Source organism: Hemiscyllium ocellatum, chromosome 7 (assembly GCF_020745735.1).
Source record: "Hemiscyllium ocellatum isolate sHemOce1 chromosome 7, sHemOce1.pat.X.cur, whole genome shotgun sequence".
NCBI classification, from domain to species: domain Eukaryota; kingdom Metazoa; phylum Chordata; class Chondrichthyes; order Orectolobiformes; family Hemiscylliidae; genus Hemiscyllium; species Hemiscyllium ocellatum.
Genome location: NC_083407.1, coordinates 95,962,106 through 95,985,522, shown reverse-complemented (window position 1 = coordinate 95,985,522; position 23,417 = coordinate 95,962,106). Strand labels below are relative to the sequence as shown.

General features: G+C 39.9%; 1 protein-coding gene across 13 annotated transcripts in view; it reads right to left on the bottom strand.

Annotated features, from left to right (window-relative positions):
* The window catches only part of hdac4 (histone deacetylase 4), a 494,585-nt gene that overhangs the window by 174,550 nt on the left and 296,618 nt on the right, over positions 1–23,417 (bottom strand). For all 13 annotated transcript variants that reach the window (XM_060827518.1, XM_060827517.1, XM_060827519.1 and 10 more), the window contains 2 exons: positions 19,543–19,663; positions 2,761–2,882 (listed from right to left, as the gene is read on the bottom strand). In XM_060827518.1, the coding sequence (XP_060683501.1) occupies positions 2,761–2,882; positions 19,543–19,663 (243 nt within the window). The remainder of the gene's footprint in view (positions 1–2,760; positions 2,883–19,542; positions 19,664–23,417) is intronic.

The following is a 23,417-nucleotide window of genomic DNA, read 5'->3' as shown; positions in this document are numbered from 1 at the left end:
GCAATAGATTCTGCCCAAGGTAACAATGGCCACATTGCAAGAACAAATGAAAAAAAAGTTATAAGTAGGGATAGTCATTGGTGATTGCATCATACATTGCACCATTTACAACTTCTTAGATACAGACGTAGTTTGGATCCTTACAGTGTAACAGCTGAAAAATAATCCAGGCTTGGGGAAGTAATGTTTGTGCCACATAACTGTCAGCCTATGACCATCTTCAACAAAGGAGAATCTAATTATTGTCTCTTTGACATTCAATGGTATTACCATTGCTGAATCTCCCATAATTAACATGCTATGGCTCACTAGCACCTCTTAGTTTTCATTAAGAGATCACAACAATTTTCAACATTCACAACATGGTCATGGTGCAATATGCTGGGGAAGCACTGACCTATAAGACCAAAAACAGATGTGTGGGAGCACCACACTTATAAATTCCTCTCCAAGTGACAACCCACCCGGACTTGGAACAACATTGCCATTCCTTCATTGTCGCTGGATGAAAATCCTGGAACTTCCTTCCGAAAAACATTCTGGGTCAAGTCACTCAGCCTGGACTGCTGTGGTTCACACAGTAAGCTCACCAATACCTTTTCAAGTACAATTAGGAATGGGCAATAAATGCTAGCCTAGCCTTCGAAACACATATTCCATGAATGAATAAAAATTTGTTTTACAATACTGGCAAAATTCATTACCAGAATATGGATCTCACATGCAAGGCATCTATTGCCTAGTTGCACTGACAAGGTGATAATATAACTCAATGGCTTGCCATATCATTTTTGGGTATAGGTAAGAATCAGTACATAATTACTATGCTACTGCACTTAACTATTCTAAGGTACAAATACATCTTATTGCAAAATTTATATGATCATGCATTGTACTTATCCTAAGAGTGAAGGAAATGCACTATATTAAAGACACACTTCCAAGCTGTAGAATTTCGCATGCAACTGAATACTGTAATCATTAGTAATAATCCCTACTTCTGACCTCATGACGAAGGCACAGTCATTAATGAAACAAAGGATACAAGAGGTCCTTTTTTCTTATTCTAAAGAGTCAAGCTGAACCAACGTAAGCAATAAAATGATTCAAAAATAAGCAACAGACAGATAGCCACAGTTTCATCTCCTCTAACCAACTGAATCTCTAAAAACGCTAATTTTCTCTTAACTTTTTAACGAAGTGTTTGCTCATGTTTGGAAACAGTGTTTAAATTGGGTTCTTTCTCTTTTAGAGGCGGTGTCGATACAAACAGGAGGTACAACAGTCTCCTCACTCTCGGGACTGGCTCTGGGCTAGCTGGTCAGAATCCATGTACAGTGCACATGCAAATAAAGGGTGACTTGGTGATTGGATACCAGCCTCTGTGCAATTTTTCAGTGGTGATGAGAGAAAACAATACTTCCCTGATTTTGCTCACAACATTCGTCTTTGAGTTGCAGTAAGCATTTCTGGCATTTTTATTTGGGAAGATTGACTTGTTCAATCAAAGACTGGGCCCAATACGTGGAAAGAATGCGTTTTTTTTCTAGACAAATAGTTTTTGGCAGATAAAAATCAATGAATAATCTTTTTAACTGCTTGTGGACCAGTAGCATTTTCAGTTATGAGGAGCCTAACTTTCCCTGAGGCACCTTTCAAGAGTTGATGGATTTAGTTAAGGAATATTACAACCCTAGCCTCCTCTAATCCTGAGACGCTATCAGTTTTATTCGGCATGTTCAGACAGCTTCATACCATCCATTGTTCAATGGTCTGGCAGAAAGTGCAATCCAAACATTGAAGGCAGCCTTAAAGAAATACCACTCAATACCAAATTGTCCCGGTTCCTATTTGATTATAGGACAACCCCTCACGCAACTACAGGGATAACTCAAGGGGAGTTGCCAATGGAAGAAACCAGGTTAAACTGGATAATCCCAGACTTGGGAGGACAAGGTGGAACAACAGCAACAGCGCCAGTACTGGCGACATACTTTCTCTATGCGAGACCGACAATTTACATCAGGGGACGAAGTTTTGTGTCGAAGCAATAGAAATGGCCTTGTATGGTTATGAGGTGAGGTCAACACAAGGTCAAGTCTGTGACATACAAAGTTTGGGTAGATGAGGCAGTCTTGAACAAACATGTGGATCATGCAAGTGGCTATGTTGCAAACAGGGCAGGAGAAAAACATACCTGACCCCTCAGAATAACCAGAAAGTTTGTCTGAAACCATGGGTTCTCCCCTTGCATCTAGCATCCAAGAAACCTGAGATAGTCAGAGATAGGATTTAGCCTAGATTCTGTTACTGTCTGAAGAGGAGGAGGAACCTCTCCCAAGATGCTCTAGGTGCAAGAGACAGGCTATAATATACGAGCCACCCTGGGGTGGGGGATGCACTGATTGCAGTAGGGCCAGCTGGATCTCATTGACTATGAGATTCCTGATTAGGGCTGTTATTCTGGGACAATCATGGAGTCCTGACTGACAGATATAAAAAGGAGATTTCGAGACTTTCCTCAGTCTAAGGGCTGCCTCTGCGCTAGCTGGTCAGTGTGCTTGCATTGCGCACATGTAAGTAAAGAGTGACTTGGTGACGGGATACTAGCCTCTATGCAGTTATTTTAGGTGGCATTATTAAAAATTAACTATTTGATTCTAGTTACAATCAAAATCATCAAACATAAAAAAAGTTTTGCTTTCACATCAGTAAACTAGACTTAGCTTTATCAAAACCTTCACATCAATGCAGCGTTACCTGTTTTTCTGAGCGGAAAGTCATCTTTGTGATCGTACATGACAAGCATCGGATGATTGTATGAGGCAGATATGCTGCTTTGAGGTGGCGAACTCTGGTCTAATGAGCCATGCTGAGTTTTTCTGCAGTAAAAAGAAGAACCACAATCAAATAATCAGGTTGCAACTCTTGCGTAATGTGTAAGTGTGAAAGCAACTGAAACACATATGAACTCAGAATAATGGATTAAGTAGCACCTGGCATTTTAATTAAAATGAATTATTGTAAATTGTAACCAAAACAGATTTGAGTTAATTTGAAATTTTACAACAATTGCAACTCGTTAGTGAAGTCAGAGGCCTTAAAACTCTCTGAGATACTGAACATCTTACGTTAAAAAGAAAGTTGAATAAAACAGGCAGGTCCAGGTTTAATTCCCAAGTCAATGTTAATTGATTAAACTGAAATTACAGAAGTACACTACAATCACTTTAAAACTCGTGTGCTAGACTCTCAGAATCATACGGCACAACTTATATGCCAGTCTTTTCACAGAACTGCTCTACTTATTTATCCTCTCCCCATAACTCTTTACTGTTTTTTTCTTTCTTAATTATATTTCTAATTCCTTTTTGAAATTAATTCTGAATTCACCTCCACTACCTGGTAGTGAATTCAATTAATAAGTTGCTACACTAAAAAAAACTCATCTGTCCTCTTGCACGTTTTGCCAATGGGATAAGGGAAAATACACTTACATGGATTGAGAATTTGTTAAGACATAAAGCAGAGTGTGGGAATAAATGTCGTAAGTTGGTTGCCATAAGGGTTGGTGCCAGGTCCACAGCTGTTCACAATCTATATAAATGATTCCAAACTAAATTATGGCACCAAACTGAGGGAAGTGAAAGCTGGGAGGAGAATACAACAAAGTTTCAAGAGGTCTTGCGCAGACTCTGTGAACGGACTAGAACATGGCAGATAGAATATATTAGAATAAATGTGAAGCTTGGTAGAAAAAAGTGAAGGCAGAATATTTCATAAATCACTAACATTAATATGCAGATGCAGCAAACAAGTGGGAAGCCAAATGGTATAATTGCCTTCATCACGAATTGAGTACAAGAGTCAAAATGTCTTGCTGAAGTCGTACAGAGCCTTCACCCAGAGTATTGTGCACAGTTTTTATCTCCTTGTCCAATGAGGGATTATACTTGTCAAAAATGGAGTACAGTGGAGTTTCATCAGTTTCATCCCATCCTGGGATGGCAGGATTAATTTATGAGGAGAGACTGAGGAGCTTGGGTCTATATTCTCTAGAGTTTTGAAGAATGAGAGGTCACGTTATGAAATCTAGAAAATTCTTGCAGGGCGTGACAGGGTGGATGTAACAAGATTTTCTTCTCGCTGGTGAGTCTAAAATCAGGAGATATAATCACAAGATTAAGAGGTCATACAAGGCTGAAGAGGAATTTCTTCAAAGGGTGTTGAATCTTTGGAATTCTCTATTCCTGTGGAAGCTCAGTCATTGAGTATGTTCAAGACAAATTGATTGATTTCTGAAAACTAATGAAACCAAAGCATATGGAGATAGTGTGGGAAAATTACAGAGGAAAATGATTCGCCATGATCTAATTAGGTTTAATGGCCTACGCCTGTACCTGAGCTTCAATGTTGCAATAATCCTAAGTTGCATTTTCTGGTTATGCATCTGGGAAAGGAACATCATGTAGAATTTCTGCTTCTGGACTCTTCACAGGACCCACGACTAAAAGTGCATTTCTTGCTAGGCTGATTGAGGAGAGGATCAATTAACAGTGTTCCCCCTCCCCTATTCAATAGTGAACAACATACTGATTCTTACAAATTATGCTTATGCATGAATTCTACTTTTTCAGTATTACTGCTCATAGTAGAACTGCATACCAATGTATGAGTTGTATTGAGAGCATCATAGAAAAAATTAAGAGTGCAGAAATTATTTCATTCTTGTTTTGGTCCCATTGTCATACTTGTTTGAGTTGGATAAAAGTGTTATATTGAATAGTTTCTTTTAGCAAGTACCAATTTGTTCTCTGCCCTCCTGAGTTAAAGCAAATAATGAGAAGTACAACTCAATACGTTAATAAAAATGGACACCTAAACTTTGAGGAATACTTAACACAAAAATGTTCCAACTTCCAAGTTTTTGGAAGGTCAAATTTGAAAGCTGAGTACAGGATTAAGGATAGGATTCTTGGCAGTGTGGAGGAACAGAGGGATCTTGGTGTGCAGGTACATAGATCCCTTAAAATGGCCACCCAAATGGACAGGGTTGTTAAGAAAGCATATGGAGTTTTGGCTTTTATTAACAGGGGGATTGAGTTTAAGAGTAGTGAGATCTTGTTGCAGTTCTATAAAACTTTGGTTAGACCGCACGTGGAATACTGCATCCAGTTCTGGTCGCCCTATTATAGGAAAGATGTGGATGCTTTGGAGAGGGTTCAGAGGAGGTTTACCAGGATGCTGCCTGGACTGGAGGGCTTATCTTACGAAGAGAGGCTGACTGAGCTCAAACTTTTTCCATTGGAGAAAAGGAGGAGGAGAGGGGACCTAATTGAGGTATACAAGATAATGAGAGGCATAGATAGAGTCGATAGCCAGAGACTATTTCCCAGGGCAGAAATGGCTAACACGAGGGGACATAGTTTTAAGCTGGTTGGAGGAAAGTATAGAGGGGATGTCAGAGGCGGGTTCTTTACACAGAGTGTTGTGAGAACATGGAATGTGTTGCCAGCAGCAGTTGTGGAAGCAAGGTCATTGGGGACATTTAAGAGACTACTGGACATGCGTATGGTCACAGAAATTTGAGGGTGCATACTTGAGGATTAGTGGTTGGCACAACATCGTGGGCTGAAGGGCCTGTTCTGTGCTGTACTGTTCTATGTTCTAGCACACAAGACAGGCTAATCTACAGCTAAGTGAGTGTTACAAGTAAATAAAATGCTATAAGGCATTTCATAAACTAGAAGGTTTAAGCTCTAGTAGGTTTAAGAGACACATTTGTATCTGAGTTTTTCAATTACATGAACTGAAGTTGTAATACTTTTAATCGAAAGATAACACACTAAGTATACAACAATCGGAAACAATGTATTTGACAAAGTCAAAAATATTTATTTAAAACCTGTACAAATTTATACTGCAGAGATACAATATATAAATGAGCAAGGATGCATGCTCATTTACAAATTTCTCAAATAACTCTAAGAGCGACTGCATCAAAAAATAAAATCCCAAAACACCAGTAGAAGCCCCAAACTCCATGCAATATTAGTGGAATTAGAACTATCCTGGATATAAGCAGTTTCCAAGATGATGCAGGATGGAATAAGTATGAGCCAAATACATGGAAAATATGAAGGAACTTGGAAATTGAGTGCGGGTCCATCTGGATTAGATTTTCATTTCTATTCCTCCCACCACTTTATTGGGTTTCAAAAGTTTACTCATTTTCAATTCTGTTTTTCAGAGGAATGAGAATGAATTAATAGAATTTTTTTCCACTCTTACACCACTTAAGAGTCATAGAGATGTACAGCACGGAAACAGACCCTTCAGTCCAACCTGTCCATGCCGACCAGATGTCCCAACCCAATCTAGTCTCATCTGCCAGCACCTGGCCCATACCCCTCCAAACACTTCCTATTCATGTACCCATCCAAATGCCTCTTAAATGGTGCAATTGTACCAGCCTCCACCACATCCTCTGTCAGCTCATTCCATACACATATCAACCTCTGTATGAACACATTGCCCCTTAGGTCTCTTTTATATCTTTTCCCTCTCACCCTAAACCTATGCCCTCTAGTTCTGGACTCCTTGACCCCAGGGAAAAGATTTTGTCTATTATCCTATCCATGCCCCTCATAATTTTGTAAACCTCTATAAGGTCACCCCATAGCCTCCGACAGCCCCAGCCTGTTCAGCCTCGCTCAAAAGCTCAAATCCTCCAACCCTGGCAACATCCATGTAAATCTTTTCTGAACCCTTTCAAGTTTCACAACGTCTTTCCGATAGGAAGGAGACCAGAACTGCACGCAATATTCCAACAGTGGCCTAACCAATGTCCTGTAGAGCCGCAACATAACCTCCCAACTCCTGTACTCAATACTCTGACCAAAAAAGGAAAGCATACCAAACGCCTTCTTCACCATCCTATCTACCTGCAACTCCACTTTCAAGGAGCTATGAACCTGTACTCCAAGGTCTCTTTGTTCAGCAAAACTCCCTAGGACCTTACCATTAAGTGTATAAGTCCTGCTAAGATTGGCTTTCCCAAAATGCAGCACCTCGCATTTATCTGAATTAAACTCCATCTGCCACTTCTCAGCCCATTGGCCCATCTGGTCCAGATCCTGTTGTAATCTGAGGTAACCCTCTTCGCTGTCCACTACACCTCCAATTTTGGTGTCATCTGCAAACTTACTAACTGTACCTCTTATGCTCGCATCCAAATCATTTATGTAAATGACAAAACGTAGAGGACCCAGCACCGATCCTTGTGGCACTCCACTGGTCACAGGCCTCCAGTCTGAAAAACAATCCTCCACCACCACCCTCTGTCTTCTACCTTTGAGCCAGTTCTGTATTCAAATGGCTCGTTCTCCCTGTATTCCATGAGATCTAACCTTGCTAATCAGTCTTGCATGGAGAACTTTGTTGAACGCCTTACTGAAGTCCATATAGATCACATCTACTGCTCTGCCCTCATCAATCTTCTTTGTTACTTCTTCAAAAAACTCAATCAAGTTTGTGAGACTTGGTTTCCCATGCACAAAGCCATGTTTGACTATCCCTAATTAATTCTTGCCTTTCCAAATACATGTACATCCTGTCCCTCAGGATTCCCTCCAACAACTTGGAGGGAATCCTGAGGGACCACCGAATTCAGGCTCACCAGTCTAAAGTTTCCTCGCTTGCCTTTACCGCCCTTCTTAAACAGTGGCACTATGTTTGCCAACCTCCAGTCTTCCGACACCTCACCTGTGACTATCAATGATACAAATATCTCAGCAAGAGGCCCAGCAATCACTTCTCTAGCTTCCCACAGAGTTCTCGGGTACATCTGATTAAGTCCTGGGGATTTATTCACTTTTACCCGTTTCAAGACAGCCAGCACTTCCTCCTCTGTAATGTGGACATTTTGCAAGGTGTCACCATCTATTTCCCTACAGTCTATATCTTCCATATCCTTTTCCACAGCAAATACTGATGCAAAATATTCATTTAGTATTTCCCCCATTTTCTGTGGCTCCACACAAAGGCCACCTTGCTGATCTTTGAGTGGCCCTATTCTCTCCCTAGTTACCCTTTTTTCCTTAATATATTTGTAAAAACCCTTTGGATTCTCCTTAATTCTATTTGCCAAAGCTATCTCAAGCTATCTCACTTGCTTTTAAATAATGCCTTTGGCAATCACTGTTGCGATGTAGAAAAACATTTTTATGTAGTCAGTGAGTACAGGAAAACATGACCCTTTTAACACCTAAGTTATCTTTCAGACATGTTTCAAGTTCCGGGATACAAGTTGTGTGAGGATATCCAAAGCTGTGACAGAAACCAGTGAAGTACTGCAAAATGAATATCATTCTGGCACACGACCTCTCCTATTTCAGTATCATCAGCTTCAATATAGCCAAAATCAACCTTTGCATTAATATTTGCTGACAATTAAACCTCTCATGGTTAACTGAAAAACACATGAATTAACAAACTCTGTTTTAACCTATAAATAAATATGACCAACCATTTTAGTGGTTATCTATAGTATAGACAGATGAATACTCTCATTGTCATCTTTGGGATGCTTTAAAAATTTGAGATAAATGTGTACCATATTTTATTACATCTACTTTCTTAAGTATCCCTGTACCATAACCAGTTCACCAACCTCCCTCTACTTACCAAAGGATGTATTTCTTTCATAAAGTGATGATTAACCTAAAAGTACTGTCCTCCTCAGAAGCATGTTTAAAAGAGAAGGCATTTAAATGTAAAGAATACGCTTATTTTGCCTTGCAACAGGAAAAGACTCATGTAAATAATGCAGTCAGTGGGTCAGTCTTGGGCTAGTTTCCAACATGCTCAGCAGCATTTCCACTATGTAATCGTGCTACTTGAATATCAACCATGACTCTCGGTCCAACTCTCCACTTTTAAAAAAAAAGAAAATTGTGCCTTTGTTGTAGAATCAATAACCCCACTTGGGAATAGTGCTTCTTGCTAGCTTCAGCTAGCCAAGAGTTGGTTTATCTTTCTGGCAGATCCATAAAGTACCCAGCAGAGGGGTGGTGGTGGGAAAAAGCCAAGCTTTTAGCTTTCTGTTTTTGTCAAGCACAGACAGGAGTATCTTAGATCAAACTGACATTTTCAACTATATTTTCGCTTTTTATTCAATGAAGCATTTTTGAGAGAAGAAAAACTACACTGAAAGTACTGTGTCTTCCCCAAGAGTACAATTCCCTTTCTAAACAGTGAGTAATGATGACATCATTTAAAGAGCAATGAACTGGTGTAATTCAGCTAAATGAACATTTCTACTCTATATTAATTCAGAATTCCTTGCACTTATCTCTCAATTAGATAGCTAACCATGTTTCTAATTAGAGGTAATTGGCACCTTCTACTCACCAGAAAACAAATGGTCAGTTTGTTTTTATAAAGAGGTATTAAAGGAAGCACATTCTCAAATTAGGCCTTCAGCTACAAAATCATTACATTTTTAAGAATAGACAGTCATTTACTAATTCATGAACTTTTAGATGCTGTACCTTAGCATTAGCAATCTAACTCTTATTAAATTGAAGCTTCATATTTGTGTGAATTGCTGTTGCCTTCTCAGTAGGCTTCATGGCCAAATCAACATTGAAACATACAACATAGAGGAGGTCACATTTGGCACGGCATGTCCCTGATGATTTTCTGGAAAAGATATTGGAAAATGTATCCACACCTTCACCATATCCTTGCCCTATAACATTGAAACTTTTCTCCATTCTGTCTAAGAGCCTGTTTTCTATTGTTTGACAAACTGGGACAAACATCATGGCACACAAGTGCAAGTGCATGTTGCATGTGACAACATTATGAAGTGAAGGGATAGTGGTTAAGGTACTGATCTCCAGAATCAGTCAGCTCAGCACCAATGCATACAGAGGTACCAATGAAGATCTGTACGGCCAAAAGAGTCACAGTTTTCTGAAAGAATAATCATTAAATGCACTGATCAGAATACAACTGAATCAGAAACGCATCCTGGTTGCTCTCAGCAGGAATAAGGACACTAAGTGGTTCCAGACTACTTTTTGGTGGTGGTGGTGGTTGGGGCGGGGGTACGGGGTGTTGATGGAAGGAGGAGGGGGAGAAAGCAACCAAAAATCATCTTGAGCATTTGTCAATTTACTCAAAAATCACAAGTTTGTCCAGTATTATTGATAAAATGGAGATTAGTTTTGATGTCACATTCAGTTGAGCAACATTCCAACATTCATCTGGGATTACACAAGAACAGCAGTCACTTTTGAGTTGTGGCAGGGTGACTGGTACACTGGAATCATTAGGTAAGACATATCTAGGCCTCAGGAAAGGAAACTGAAGGAAATCAAATAAACCTAAAAGAAACCCCAAAGTCTGTGGCACAAAAAACAAATAAGGTTGAAAACAGGGACAAAAAAAGGAAAAGCAAATCAGGAAGCCGAAAGGAGTGTTGTGTTACAGTCGACTTGACAAAGAACAGCAAAACTGACGTCGTGCTGTTCTCTGTAATGTAAGGTCATGAGCAAAAAGAAAGAGTTATGTTGTAAAAACTGAAATTAGCTGAATGCTTTTTTGATATGCAACCTCAGTTGATGCCTAAATCCTCACTTCTCAGTTTTAGAAATTTTAGTTTGGATCCTAAAACAAGGAGGATAAAAGACAGCAACAGATTTGAGGTACTATTTATATGAGCATTCCAAGGAAGTGATAATATGTGCAGGGAATGTATTTCAAAAACTGTGCAGATCTTAAGATCCCATTCCTTAAGTTCTACAGAAGCATTATATTGGACTCAAAACCTTAAACATTTCTCACTACACAAATGCTGCCTGAATTGCTGAATTTCTCCAGTGTTTTCTCTTTTTGTTTCAGATCTCCAGCATCCACAGTACTTTGCTTTTATTTAAGGTTCTTAATTGTGAATGGGACCTTCAGCTCCTGCAGACAGTGTTTCTGGAAGCAAGATGGGCACTTAGGAGGGGTAGTGACATACCCAATTCCCATCATCTTCTTGCCTCCTGCAGGATTATGTTCTGGTCAGAAATGTCCATGGTGAACCGTCCAATTCTGCTGTCAGTTGAGGCCATTAAGTGGCCAATTAAGAGTCTCAGCCTTCCACTGATGGACCCGATGGGTCAACTACTCCTGTGATATTGCTGAGTGTAAGAACCATCAGACTTTGATTAGCTGGTAGCTCTTGCTAAGCAGGACTCCTCCCCACCAGATTGTGATTCTGGCAGAAAGCCTAACAGTGGTCTCACCATTGTTTGATCAGTGTGTGGTTCAGTAGGCCTTTCCTGGAAAAGGTCTCTCGGGCTCTCCAAGCAGCTGACAAGAACCCATCCTGCGAATATTATTATCTGCTAAGAGTGCAAAGTGAGCAGTCACCTTTGAGGAGTGATTACAGTTATACATGTCAAGTCCTTTTCAACTGACACCTGTTACAAATTAGAAAGCAATGGGTGTGGGAGATGTTCTGTAGTTCAAGAAGAAGAAATAGATGAGCTAGTTTAAAAGTGTCAACTCTGAATATTCAATTTAAATAATTGAGAATCAATGGCAAGGAATTAGCAAACTGACATCCATTCTGCTGGAAATAATTTTGAGAAGGAAGGTTGGCTACTGACGATATACTACTATGTTAAAGGTTAATGCACCATGGAAAGAAACCTATGGACATTAAAACTCAATTACAGCTGGCATGTGTTGCCCACTTTGAAGAATTAACCGGGTATAGTGATTGTAACAAAGTCAGCAAGCTGGACTTCAAAGAATACAAGTTCCCTGATTGGATCAGAATGACAACTCCAGAGAGCCCTGGCTGACAAAATACAGTAAATGTCAGCAATACAGACACTCTGATCTGACTATGAATGAGGCAGTGAAGCACAATTCTGAAGAAACTCTTTTGCAACAGTTGTCTTTGATTCGGGCAAGCATTTCTTACAGCATTCCTTTGTTCAGGAAACTTGACCTGTTCGAACTTGCTGTCAAGGACAGACAAATGACATTGTGGCAGACAAAAAAACAATGAGTAATTCTCCTGACAGCCTGAGGAGCTGCAGCTTTTCCAGTCATCAGGAACCTAATATTCCCTGAAGCAACGGATACTAAAACCTTTCAAGAATTGATGGACATAGTTAAGGAATTTTATGGCCCCAAGCACTTTCTCATTTTGAGGTATTTTAGTTTTTACTCGTAATGTGAGAACCAGGGGAATATGTATTGAGATTTTTGACTATGTTAAGATGACTGACAGAAGTCTGTGACTTTGAATAAACCCTGAATGAGATGCTTAGAGACGGTTTGGTATGTGAGATTATTGATATAAGTATGCAAAAATGTTGATGTTTGATGTTTAGTTGAAGCCCAACTAAACATCAAACAGGTGCTACAGCTGGCTTCATCTCTGGAAAATGTGACAAGTGGAGCTAACAAGTTGCAGAGTACTCCGATGGAAGTGGACACCCTCGCCAGTCTGACTGAGCTTGGGGAACACCACTTGAGTGCAAGCAATTGCACAGCCTCACTCAGGACATTTTCTGCACAGAGGGCCTCTAGCTCAGTCAACAGCAACACCCGTAAACAAAGCCAAGCCTTGGCCAAATAAGTAAAATTTTCTTCATGATCTGGGTAAGCAAACCACTGTAATTCCTGATGCAGGGCTTTTGCCTGAAATGCCGATTCTCCTGCTCCTCAGATGCTGCCTGACCTGCTATGCTTTTCCAGCATCACACTCTCGACTCAACTTTGGAAATGGTTGCATAGACAACCCCTAGTTTTCAATGAAGTCAAGAAACAGCTATCACCCTCTAAGGTATTGGCACACATGATCCCAAGACTCAGGTTCAGGTTTAGCAAGTTCCACCAATACCGTTATGGATATAAATTTGTAATAATAATGGACCATAGACCCCTACCAGGTCTGCTTAAAAACGACAAGGCTGTGTCTCTCCCATAGCTCTGGACTGCATTCAGTGGTGGGCTCCCATATTAAGTGCTTATAATTACAAATTAGAACACTGTCCAGGAGGCCAACTACTGAATGTGGAAGCATTGAGCAACCTCTCACTGGCAGATACACCATCTGTGGTACTGTCAAGTTCTTCTTTCTGAGATTCTTACACATTTGATGCAACTGCAACACGTCAACTTCTATGAACAACCAAATTTTATTAAGCAAATACAGTACAAACTTTGGAGAAACTTTAAACACTCTTCACCATGCTAGTGAAGCGTTGAGAGGTCTCTCTGAACAAAGGAACCAGTCCTTCCTTTATACAAAATCTTACATCACAGTCAGTGATGCTTACAAGCCAACCCCCCAGTCACACCCTCACAGTCACTTGCCACTCAAGACACAATGCAGTGACCCTACTCATCTCCAGAAATAATGTAATTAAAATCATCTTTTAATGTTATGAATCTTTTTTTTAATTACAGGGAGTGGTCAAACTTCCAACTGCAATGTTCTTATTTATTTTGAATAGGATGACGTTGCAAATTTAAATCATCTCTGAATAGTAGATGGCCATGTAAATAGTTCTGAATGGCAAGGGATGGGAATGTAAATTCCCTACAATCTATCTGTAAGTCGGAGGCATTCTCCACCTAGACTCGGACATCCAATTTCCTGTTGGTCAGCAAAGCAAATTAACTCTTTAATATTACAGTACTCCAATGGTAGAGACTGTAATGATATTAAATTTTTTGGACTTGCTCCCAGTCACCAGTGACAATATCAGAGACTCTGGACACCGAAAGATCCAGTTGTTTCAGTTTTGGAAGGAGGGAGTGAAACAGCATTAGGAATTCCATTACTTCAATGCTGGATACCAGACTTTTCCAGATGAGAGCAACAGTTTGATACAATGGACAAAATCTGGTGTATCACTGAATTTGGAAATAGTCCTGAATGGATAAGAGGCATGCTTGACACAAGGTCAGGACCAGTGATGTATAAAGTTCGGGTAGATGTAATAGTCCTGAATGAGCATATGTATGATGTATAAAGTTCGGGTAGATGTAATAGTCCTGAGTGAGAATATGTACCACAGGAAAGCCACAAATTCGCAAACAGTGCAGAAGCAAAATTCAGAAATGCTGCTGGAACCCATGGATTCACTCTCCATCAAGCATTGCCGAGTTCACTGAATCCAAGATGGAGATGATGGAAGCAGTTGCCCTGACGCCTTAGTTGCAAGAAGGGGAGACTGAAATTCTACTGAGGAGCTCCTGGTGCAAAAATCAGGCTCCTGTGTAAATCTGACACCAAGTTGGAGGAACCTAACCGAGTGCTGAAATGCCCCATGAGTCTCTCCAAATAAAAAGCACTGGCTTACATGCTCTGACTCAGAGGGGGAGGAATGTAGTGACTGTTTCCTCGAGGAAACCAGTTGGACCTCAATATGAATTCCCTGATTGTGGATGGTATATAAAAAGGGTGAGTGTCAGAGATACTGACACTCTGGTACCTGGTACCATCTCATTCAAAGTCAAAGTCAAGGACTGTTCATGTGTAAATGAAAGGAAACTTCGTCACGGCATACCGGCATCTTAAGGAGTTATTTCACCTGGGGTTTACATTTAATACTCCAAGTTTTAGTTCTCAAGTTATTCCCTTTCAAAACTATCATTTTGATGGCATTTTTATTTCTCATTCATTCACAGATCATGGGCAACACTGACAGTGTCAGCTCTAATTGAACACCCTGAAAACCTTTTCGTTGAGTGCTTGCTAGACCATTTCAGAGGAATATTAAGACCCAAATATATTTTAAACAGATAGAAATTTTTAAAAAGTTTTACTCATTGGATCTGGGCATCTTAGGCTTGGCCAGTATTTACTGCCCTGGAAAAGATGGAGGTGAGCTGCCTTTTTGAACTGTTTCAATCCTTGGGGATTGGGATACCCACAGTGCTGTTAGGGAGTTCCAGGATTTTGATTCCGTAATAGTGGAGATGTATTTTCAAGTCAAGATGGTGTGGCTTAGCAGGAAAATTGCATGTGGTGATCTTCACATGCATCTGTGAATCAAATCCTACTAGGTGGTTGAGGTTGCAAGTTTGGAAGATGCTGTTGTAGCAGCCATGGTGAGTTGCTGCAGTGCATTTTGTTTATATGCATTTTGTGTGTAGATTGTGTCACTGCATTGATGGTGAAGGGAGAATGGGGTGCCAATCAAGTGGAAGACTTGGTTCTGAATGTTGGAGCTGTATTCATCCAGGCAAATGGAAAGTATTTCCTCACATACTCCTGATTGGCACCTTGTAGATGACAGTCAGACATTTGGGGGCAGGCGGCAAGTTACTTGCTGCAGAATTACTAGGCTCTGGCCTGCCCCTGTAACTACCGAATTTGTACACCGGTTCAATTCAGTCCCTAGTCAGTAGTAACCTCTAGGATGTTGATAGTGAGGGATTCAACAATGGGAACATCATTGAACATCAGTGGGACAATAGATGATCACTGCCTGACATTTGTGGTGTGAATGTTACAGGCAGTCCCAGGTTAAGGACAGGTTCTGTTCTTCAATGTGTTCGTAAGCGGATTTGTTAACAAGTCGTAACACAATACAGAACAGTCATTCGTAATTACAGGCAATAGTTAGATTGTATGTTGGATCTTGAATTTTTTGAAAATTAATTCATGGGATGATGTCACTGGTGAGGCCAGCATTTATTGCCCATCCCTAAGTGTCTGGAGCACAATTAAGAGTCCACCACATTGCTGTGGCTCTGGATCACATGTCAGCCAGACCTGATAAGGATAGACAGGCAGGAGTCTGAAGAACACGGCAAGCCAGGTAGCATCAGGAGGTGTAGAAGTCAACGTCTCTGGTGTAACCCTTCTTCAGGACTGGGGGTGGGTATGGGGTGGAGATGCAGATAAAGGGGGTGGTGGGGACAGGATGGTGAAGTGGGGATGGGTGAGCACAAGGAGAGGTTATGACCTGGTTGGTCAATGGGAGGAATGAATCTGGTTGGTGGCAGGGAGGGGGAGGGGCTGGGAAGAGAATTGGGGGATGGGGAGGGAGGTTATTTGAAATTGGAGAACTCAATATTGAGTCCTCCAGGCTGTAGGCTGCCCAGACAGAGGATGAGGTATTGTTCCTGCAATTTACACTGTGGTTTGTTGTGGTAATGGAAAAGGCCAAGGATGGACTCACACTTGTCTTCACCTATCCCCACTTCACCACCCTGCCCACGCCATCCTCTTTATCTGCAGCTCCACCCACACTCATCCCCAGTCCTGAAGACACCCAAAACTTCTCCACCTCCTGATGCCGCCTGGCTTGCTGTGTTCATCCAGCCTCCTGCTCGTCTATTTTGGATTCCAGCTTCTGCAATTTTTGTTTTCTTTCTAGACCACATAAGGATGGTAGTTTCCTTCCTTAAAGGATATTAGTGAGCCAGATGGATTTTTTTCAACAATGTATTCTAGTCATCATTCGACTTTTAATGCCAGATTTTTTTGTTGAACTCAAATTTCACATCTGCCAAAACAGGATTTGAACCTGGGTCTTCAGAACATTATCTGGGTCTCTTGATTAACAGTCAAGCGAATATACCTCTAGGCATCAGTTCCCCAATATTAAGGGCTACGGGGAGAATGCTGGTAAGTGGAGTTGAAATGCCCATCAGCCATGATTGAATGGCGGAGTGGACTCGATGGGCCGAATGGCCTTACTTCCACTCCTATGCCTTATGGTCTAATATTAATATTAATACACCACTGTACAGGATCTGATTCGTAAGTACAAGTGTCCCTAAGTTGAACATTTGTCAACCACTTGTACTTGCCATTTATCAGCCCAAGCCTTGATGTTGTCCACATTTTGCTGTATATGTTCACAGATTTTCATGGACTGCTTCAGAACTTGAGGAGCCACAAATGTTGTGCAATCAATAGTGAACATTCCCATGATGGAAGGAAAGTCACCAAGGGAGTAGCTGACGATGGTTGGGCCTAGGAAACTATCCTGAGGAACTCCTGAGGTTGACATGATTAACCTCCAAAAATCTTAACAATTACCTACCTTTTATTCTAGATACAAGTCTAACCAGCAGAAGCTTTTCCCCTGATTTTCTTTGATATTAAAGACAGTCACACACAGCTCACCTCTAGAGTTCTTGTACTCATACTTAGACCAAGGCTGTTATGAGGTCATGAGCTGAGTAGTCATGGAGGAACACAAAATGAGCAGTGAGCATATTACTTTTTTGTAAATGCTGCTGGAGTCACTATTGATGAGCCACTCCATCACTTTGTTTATGTTTGAAAACAGACATACGAATGGTAATTGGTCAATGGATTTGTTCTGCCATTTGCAGATAGGATATAACTCGGCAATTTTTCACATTGTTGGATTAGGTCACTGTTGTAGCTGTACTGGAACAGCTTGCTAGGGGAGGAGCTATAAGAATAGGACCTTAGTGAACCAGATAGACTTTTATGACAATCTAGTAATTACACAGTTGCTATTACTGATACCAACTTTTCATATTTCACATTTATTTAATGAACTGTTTAAATTCCCCAGCTGACTTGATGCAATTATTGGTCCAAGCTTTTAGATTTCTCGTGCAGCAACATAGCCACTCTGCTACTGTTCCTTATGATTTGAGTTTTCATTTATTTGTATTGTTGAAGCAAATGGACAGTGTGGCTGGGAAACAAAGTAAATTTATTCAACTGTTACTGCCACTGTTGAGTTTAAGTTAAATGCAAGGCAAAGCTCTCCTTTTTATATTCTCCATCAGTATCGCCTAATGAACCAGTAATTTTACTATTCCACTATGAGCCATCCCTCTAGATTGTGTCAGATTATTTGATGTCCAATTAGAGAGTTTGTACCTTTGTTATATAGCTCATGTTTCCTGCCAAAATCCTTGTCTTGTGCTCAGAGCAACAAAATAGGCTTTTACAAGCAAGTAGCATTGTGAGCCCAACTTGAGCCATATTATGTGCCATGAACAGCGTAGATGTGATGTCAATTTCTGGGTAGCTTATAGAATGCCAACCATGTTTATAACTTCTATACCACTGAAAGGGTGGCCATTTAACAAATCAAGCACGTCCTGCCTCTTTAAAAGAGTTATCCATTTAGACTCACTCTCTCGATTTTTCTTCATGGCTGTGCACTCTCTCTTTGTCAAATAAATATTCAATCGGCTTTTGAAAGTTATGATGGAATGTCCTTCCATCATTCTTTCAGCAATGGTTGAGATCATTACATACTTGCAAGGAAAGCCAAAAATATGTTACCAGAATAATACGTAGAGACTAAAACAATTTAACAGCCATGCTTAGTTAAAATAAAGCTCAGCAGCAAAACAAAAAAAAATTGAATCTGTCTACCACAGGGTCTGATATATTTATAGTGATATTTGTACATCTGCTCATTGCCAGAATAAGTAGTCTTCTGCAAAATTGCCTGTGGCAAACAAAGTCCAAATGCCAGGTATGAGAGCCATGAGAAATCTGCCATGAGCTTTATGGAATAGGAATTTTCATATTACCGTGAAAGCCTGAGAAAGAAGTTCTGACTTGAGATGGCACTTTAATATCTAAGTATTAATAATATTCCTGCAAACCATTTTTCTTGAATGACTAGGTAATCAGAACATTTATTTACTATGGTCTGTTAATCCACATTTGATCTCGTTTCATTAACCTTTGTTTATGATTTCCATTTTTGGAGATAAGCATAAACAAAGCTGAACTAGGACAGCTAAATCCAATAGAAAATGCTAGCTGATCGTAGAGGTTGTGTGCCTTGGTCAAAAGGAAAAGATAACTCCCTTAGACATGCATGTTGCACAAATTTTATTTTAACAAAAAGATAGATTAATCTCAGCAAAGCACATAAATCTCTCCATTTTACCACTGTTGTTCATACAACAGACATACACCAGGAGTTAGATGAGAGCCTTAAGTTCATTTTAAATAGCCCTGATGTGGAGGAGCTGGTTTTGGACTGGGGTGGACAGTTTCAAAATCTCACAACACCAGGTTATAGACCAACAGGTTTATTTGGAAGTACTAGCTTTCTAGGCACTGCTCCTTCATCAGATAGGAGTGGGGCAGGATCATAGGACACAGAATTTAGAAGAGGAGGAAAGAAAGAAAGTTGGCAAAGAAGAAGCCATCCAAAAGTCAGTGAATGAGGAAATAAAGCACACACATCCTAATTTTCTGAACTCTGTCCCAATTTCATTGCTCTAAAATCCCCACTTCTATATCTCCCAAAATACCTGCGAACCCCCAATACAGAAATTCACAAGTACCAGAGAATGCAAGGGAGAAAAGGGGAGAATTAATTTTGAAGAGATGATTTGTATCGTGTATAAGACAAGCAAAATGCTTACTTGTGTGGATTATTCAGTGGCTTGCTTTGGAAATCTTTAATTAAAATAGGTATCTGCATACCAGATGTTTGAGCTGGCTGTAAAAATGTCAGTAAAAACATTATCACATTAATGCTTCTTATCAGAAACACTTACCCGTACCAAAATCTTGGGTCATTTGGAATGGAATGATTTATTGCCCTGTGTGCTGCAGCTTTCTTTTTATTCAGGACAAACTCCTGAAGTCTCAATTTCACTTCTGTACTTGCTACTGCACCTAAAATACATGCAGACAAATGTAAGTTCCAGGTTATCACAGGGTTCAAAATTTTAGAACAAGCAGATTATGTAGCAAATGTTCTGCAGTAAAGTGGGCATTTTATTCACTTCATAGATAAGAGTGATATCTCTATAGCCAAATAGCCTGCAAGCTCACTGTTATGGAGTAATCATGTTCAATCCACACAACAAGTTCAAATTGTGAGATTCATCCATGGAGTGAATAAAATTCACATCACTGAGTTCATTTCCACCCAGAGACCTCCAGCAACCGCAGCCTCCTCCCTAGGTCACAAGATCTAAATGCTGCTGATTCATTGACTGCAGAGTTTTCACTGTCACTATCTTACTCAAAATGTTAGTCTAACTTTTAATCACAACTTGCATCAAAAGGTAATTGCTCACAAAGTAAGTGAATATCTTAATATACCTAGCTGCTGTTTTCTTAGCATGTTCAAGCCTTAGAGCTGCAAGTTCCATTGACACACTGCTGTTGGCAGAGCATTTTTCACAGGGTAATGATGATCTTGAGAAGGCACAAAGAATTTTAGTGAATTGGATGGGGACTCCGTTAAGTCAGTCTTCAAGTGACCACCTGAAACCAATGATCAAGAGCAGCCGAGTGCCCAAGAAAGTACCATGTAGTACCATCTAGTATGAAAAGAATTAGACCTTTTATCATCCAGTTTGCTATTTTCATTCTAAACTCTGTGCACAAATATTGACTTTTGCAGCAGCTACCTCCAAATGAGAGCATCCTTCAGGAAGCTATTCACTGTAAATAATTAGTCTATGAAGTTCGTGTAATAATTGGCAGTTTTAGGATCCTTCAGGAAGCTATTCACTGTAAATAATTAGTCTATGAAGTTCGTGTAATAATTGGCAGTTTTAGGATATTTAGAGACAGAAGAAAAAAGTTTAATTTTATACTTGTCCATGCTATAGACTTGGTCTCATTCATGGAATGCATGACAAATCATAGGAAGAGGCAGGTTGCTTGACAGCATACATAACAAAACTTTCTGGAAAAATGACTTAACCTGCAGCAAAGCATCAATACCAAAATAGAACTGGCTCTTGCTCGCTCATAAAGTGAATCATTTGGATCCACAACTGCACATAGTGTGAAACAACAACTCGGTTTCAATTATTCACCAACTAGGGGTCACTAGAATAGCAGTTATAGAGACAAGAAAGCATAACACTGTGTGTCAGCATAATGAATATTATTTTGCTAACAGAGTGATAGTGGGTACTGCAGATGCTGGAGATTAGAGTAGTGCTGGAAAAGCACAGCAGGTCAGGCAGCATCCGAGGAGCAGGAAAATTGAGATTTCCTGACCTGACCTGCTGTGCTTTTCCAGCACTACTCTAATCTTGACTCTTGCTTTGCTAACAGTCTACACAGACATGCATAATTTTTAAAAAGTTACAAACCTGACATTTTAAGTAAAATCCTGACTAAAAAGCGTCTTTCAGAAGGTGTTTTGCATGAGTGTCACAGAATAGACTTGTTAGCAAATGTACACACATGATATTAAAGGGAAATGACAGCAAAAATTAGAAATAAATCAACAGGTAGCAAAGGGCAATACGATCAATTGTATGTCATATCAGGAAATCCAAACAGTGGTGTTGCCTAGTAATAGGTATTAGGAACACTAGCCTTTTTGATACATATTAATGACATTAATTTGGACATAATTTCAAAGTTTACCGGTGACACAAAAACTGGAAATATAGTAAACAGTGTCAATGATAGTAACAGGCTTCAGGAGGGCTCAGATTGGTGGAAATTATCAGATACATAGCAGGAAAAATTTAATGCAGAAAATATGAAATGACGCATCTTCAAAGAAAAAGATTAGAAGAAGCACTTTAAATTAACTAGTTTAATTTTAAACCTCTTCACCTAATGGTCTTTGAGGTTACTGTAGCGGATCAACTGCCTCAGTTAAAACATCCTTGGAATTGCATCCCCTGAATGTCGCACATCCCAAATGAAGGTTTCCTATTTCATTTCCCTTTCAGCATATCTATTGGTTTGGACCAGATCAAACCCCCTCAAAACAGATTAAGACCCTACTTTTTTCTTATTTTAAAGGTAAATATAAGGTGTTGCATTCCAGATGCAATTCAATTGGTCAACCTACCAGGCTTGAAACAAACACATATTGACTATAATTAAACTACAGACAAAACAAAAGCAACATTAGCTTAACCATAACTCTATCGAAATCTGAAAAAAAATACACACACACATACACATAAACCATTAATTAACTGTTCATCTAAACATCTCATAAACACACCCTTAGCAAAAGCAAATTCAATGGATTGTCTCACATGCAATTCTAGGAGCAGGATGATAACCCCAGCTTTTAGCTGCAACAGGACAGGAATAAGCTTAAACATCCAGCTACAAGACACCAGCAACTGCTATTGAAGGGTAAAGCTTAAAAAAAATCCTGATTCTGTAAGAGTCTGATCACACCCATTCAGGCAACTTCTATTATTCCAACTTTTTTAAAAAAAAAGGCCTCTCAAACTGTTAACTTTATGGGCTTTGGAGCAGTCTGCTCAGCACTTGTCTCAACCGATCTTCATTTTAAAAAAGGACAAAACACATCTCTTAAAACCATAGTATCACCAACCTTCCCTCTTAAAAAAAATCAATATACAAACATGGCTGCCTTTTTAAAAACCTTTAGTCTTATGTTATTCGTATACTACAGTACATATACATTACATTAACTCTAAGCATGCAAACATTGACTACTATAGTCCAGCTCAGTCTAATTTTTCCTGCCACTGAATGCCTCCATCTTCCTTCATGAAAATCGTGACAATGCATTGGCAGTTACATTCTCTTGTCCTCCCATGTGCATAATTTTAAACTGAATGGCTACAAAAATATGCTCCATCTAAATAGTCCAGAATTTTTAAGAAGTACTAGCCTCCACCACTTCCTCTGGCAGCTCATTCCATACATGTACCACCCTCTGTGTGAAGAAGTTGCCTTTTAGGTCTCTTTTATACCTTTCCCCTTTCACCCTAAACCGATGCCCTCTAGTTCTGGACTCCCCCATCCCAGGGAAAAGACTTTGTCTACTTATTCCAACTGTGGTGGAGGCTAGTACAATTGCAACATTTAAAAGGCATCTGGATGGGTATATTAAAAGGAACGGTTTGGAGAGATATGGGCCGGGTCCTGACAGATGAGACTAGATTGGGTTGGGATATCTGGTCGGCATGGATGAGTTGGACCGAAGGGTTTGTTTCCGTGCTGTACATCTCTATGACTCTAACTTATGGTTATAGAAAAAAATTATTATGATCTGCATATATAATTATCTCAGCCCACTACTAACAATATAAATGTTGAATTGTTAAATGTCAACACCAGACTCAATGTCTCTTTCTCAGTCATGGAGTATTTCTGTTGGTGGTCATCCAATTTTCTGGAAAAATACCCAATAGATGTTTCTATCTTCTCGTTGTCTTCTTACAAGAGTACAGCACTGACACCCACGTCACTTGCATTGGCTTTGCGTAATTAAGTGTGGCTAACACTGTGGCAGTGGCAACACAACATTCGAGCTGTCAAATGCCTTCTGACATATCTTCATTCACTGAAATTTTCTGCACAAGTCAGTCTGTGGAGCAACCACACTGCCAAAATTTGGTACAAGTGTCCAATAAAACCACTCATTCCAGGAATCGTCGTACTTCTCTCTTTGTCGATGAAATGG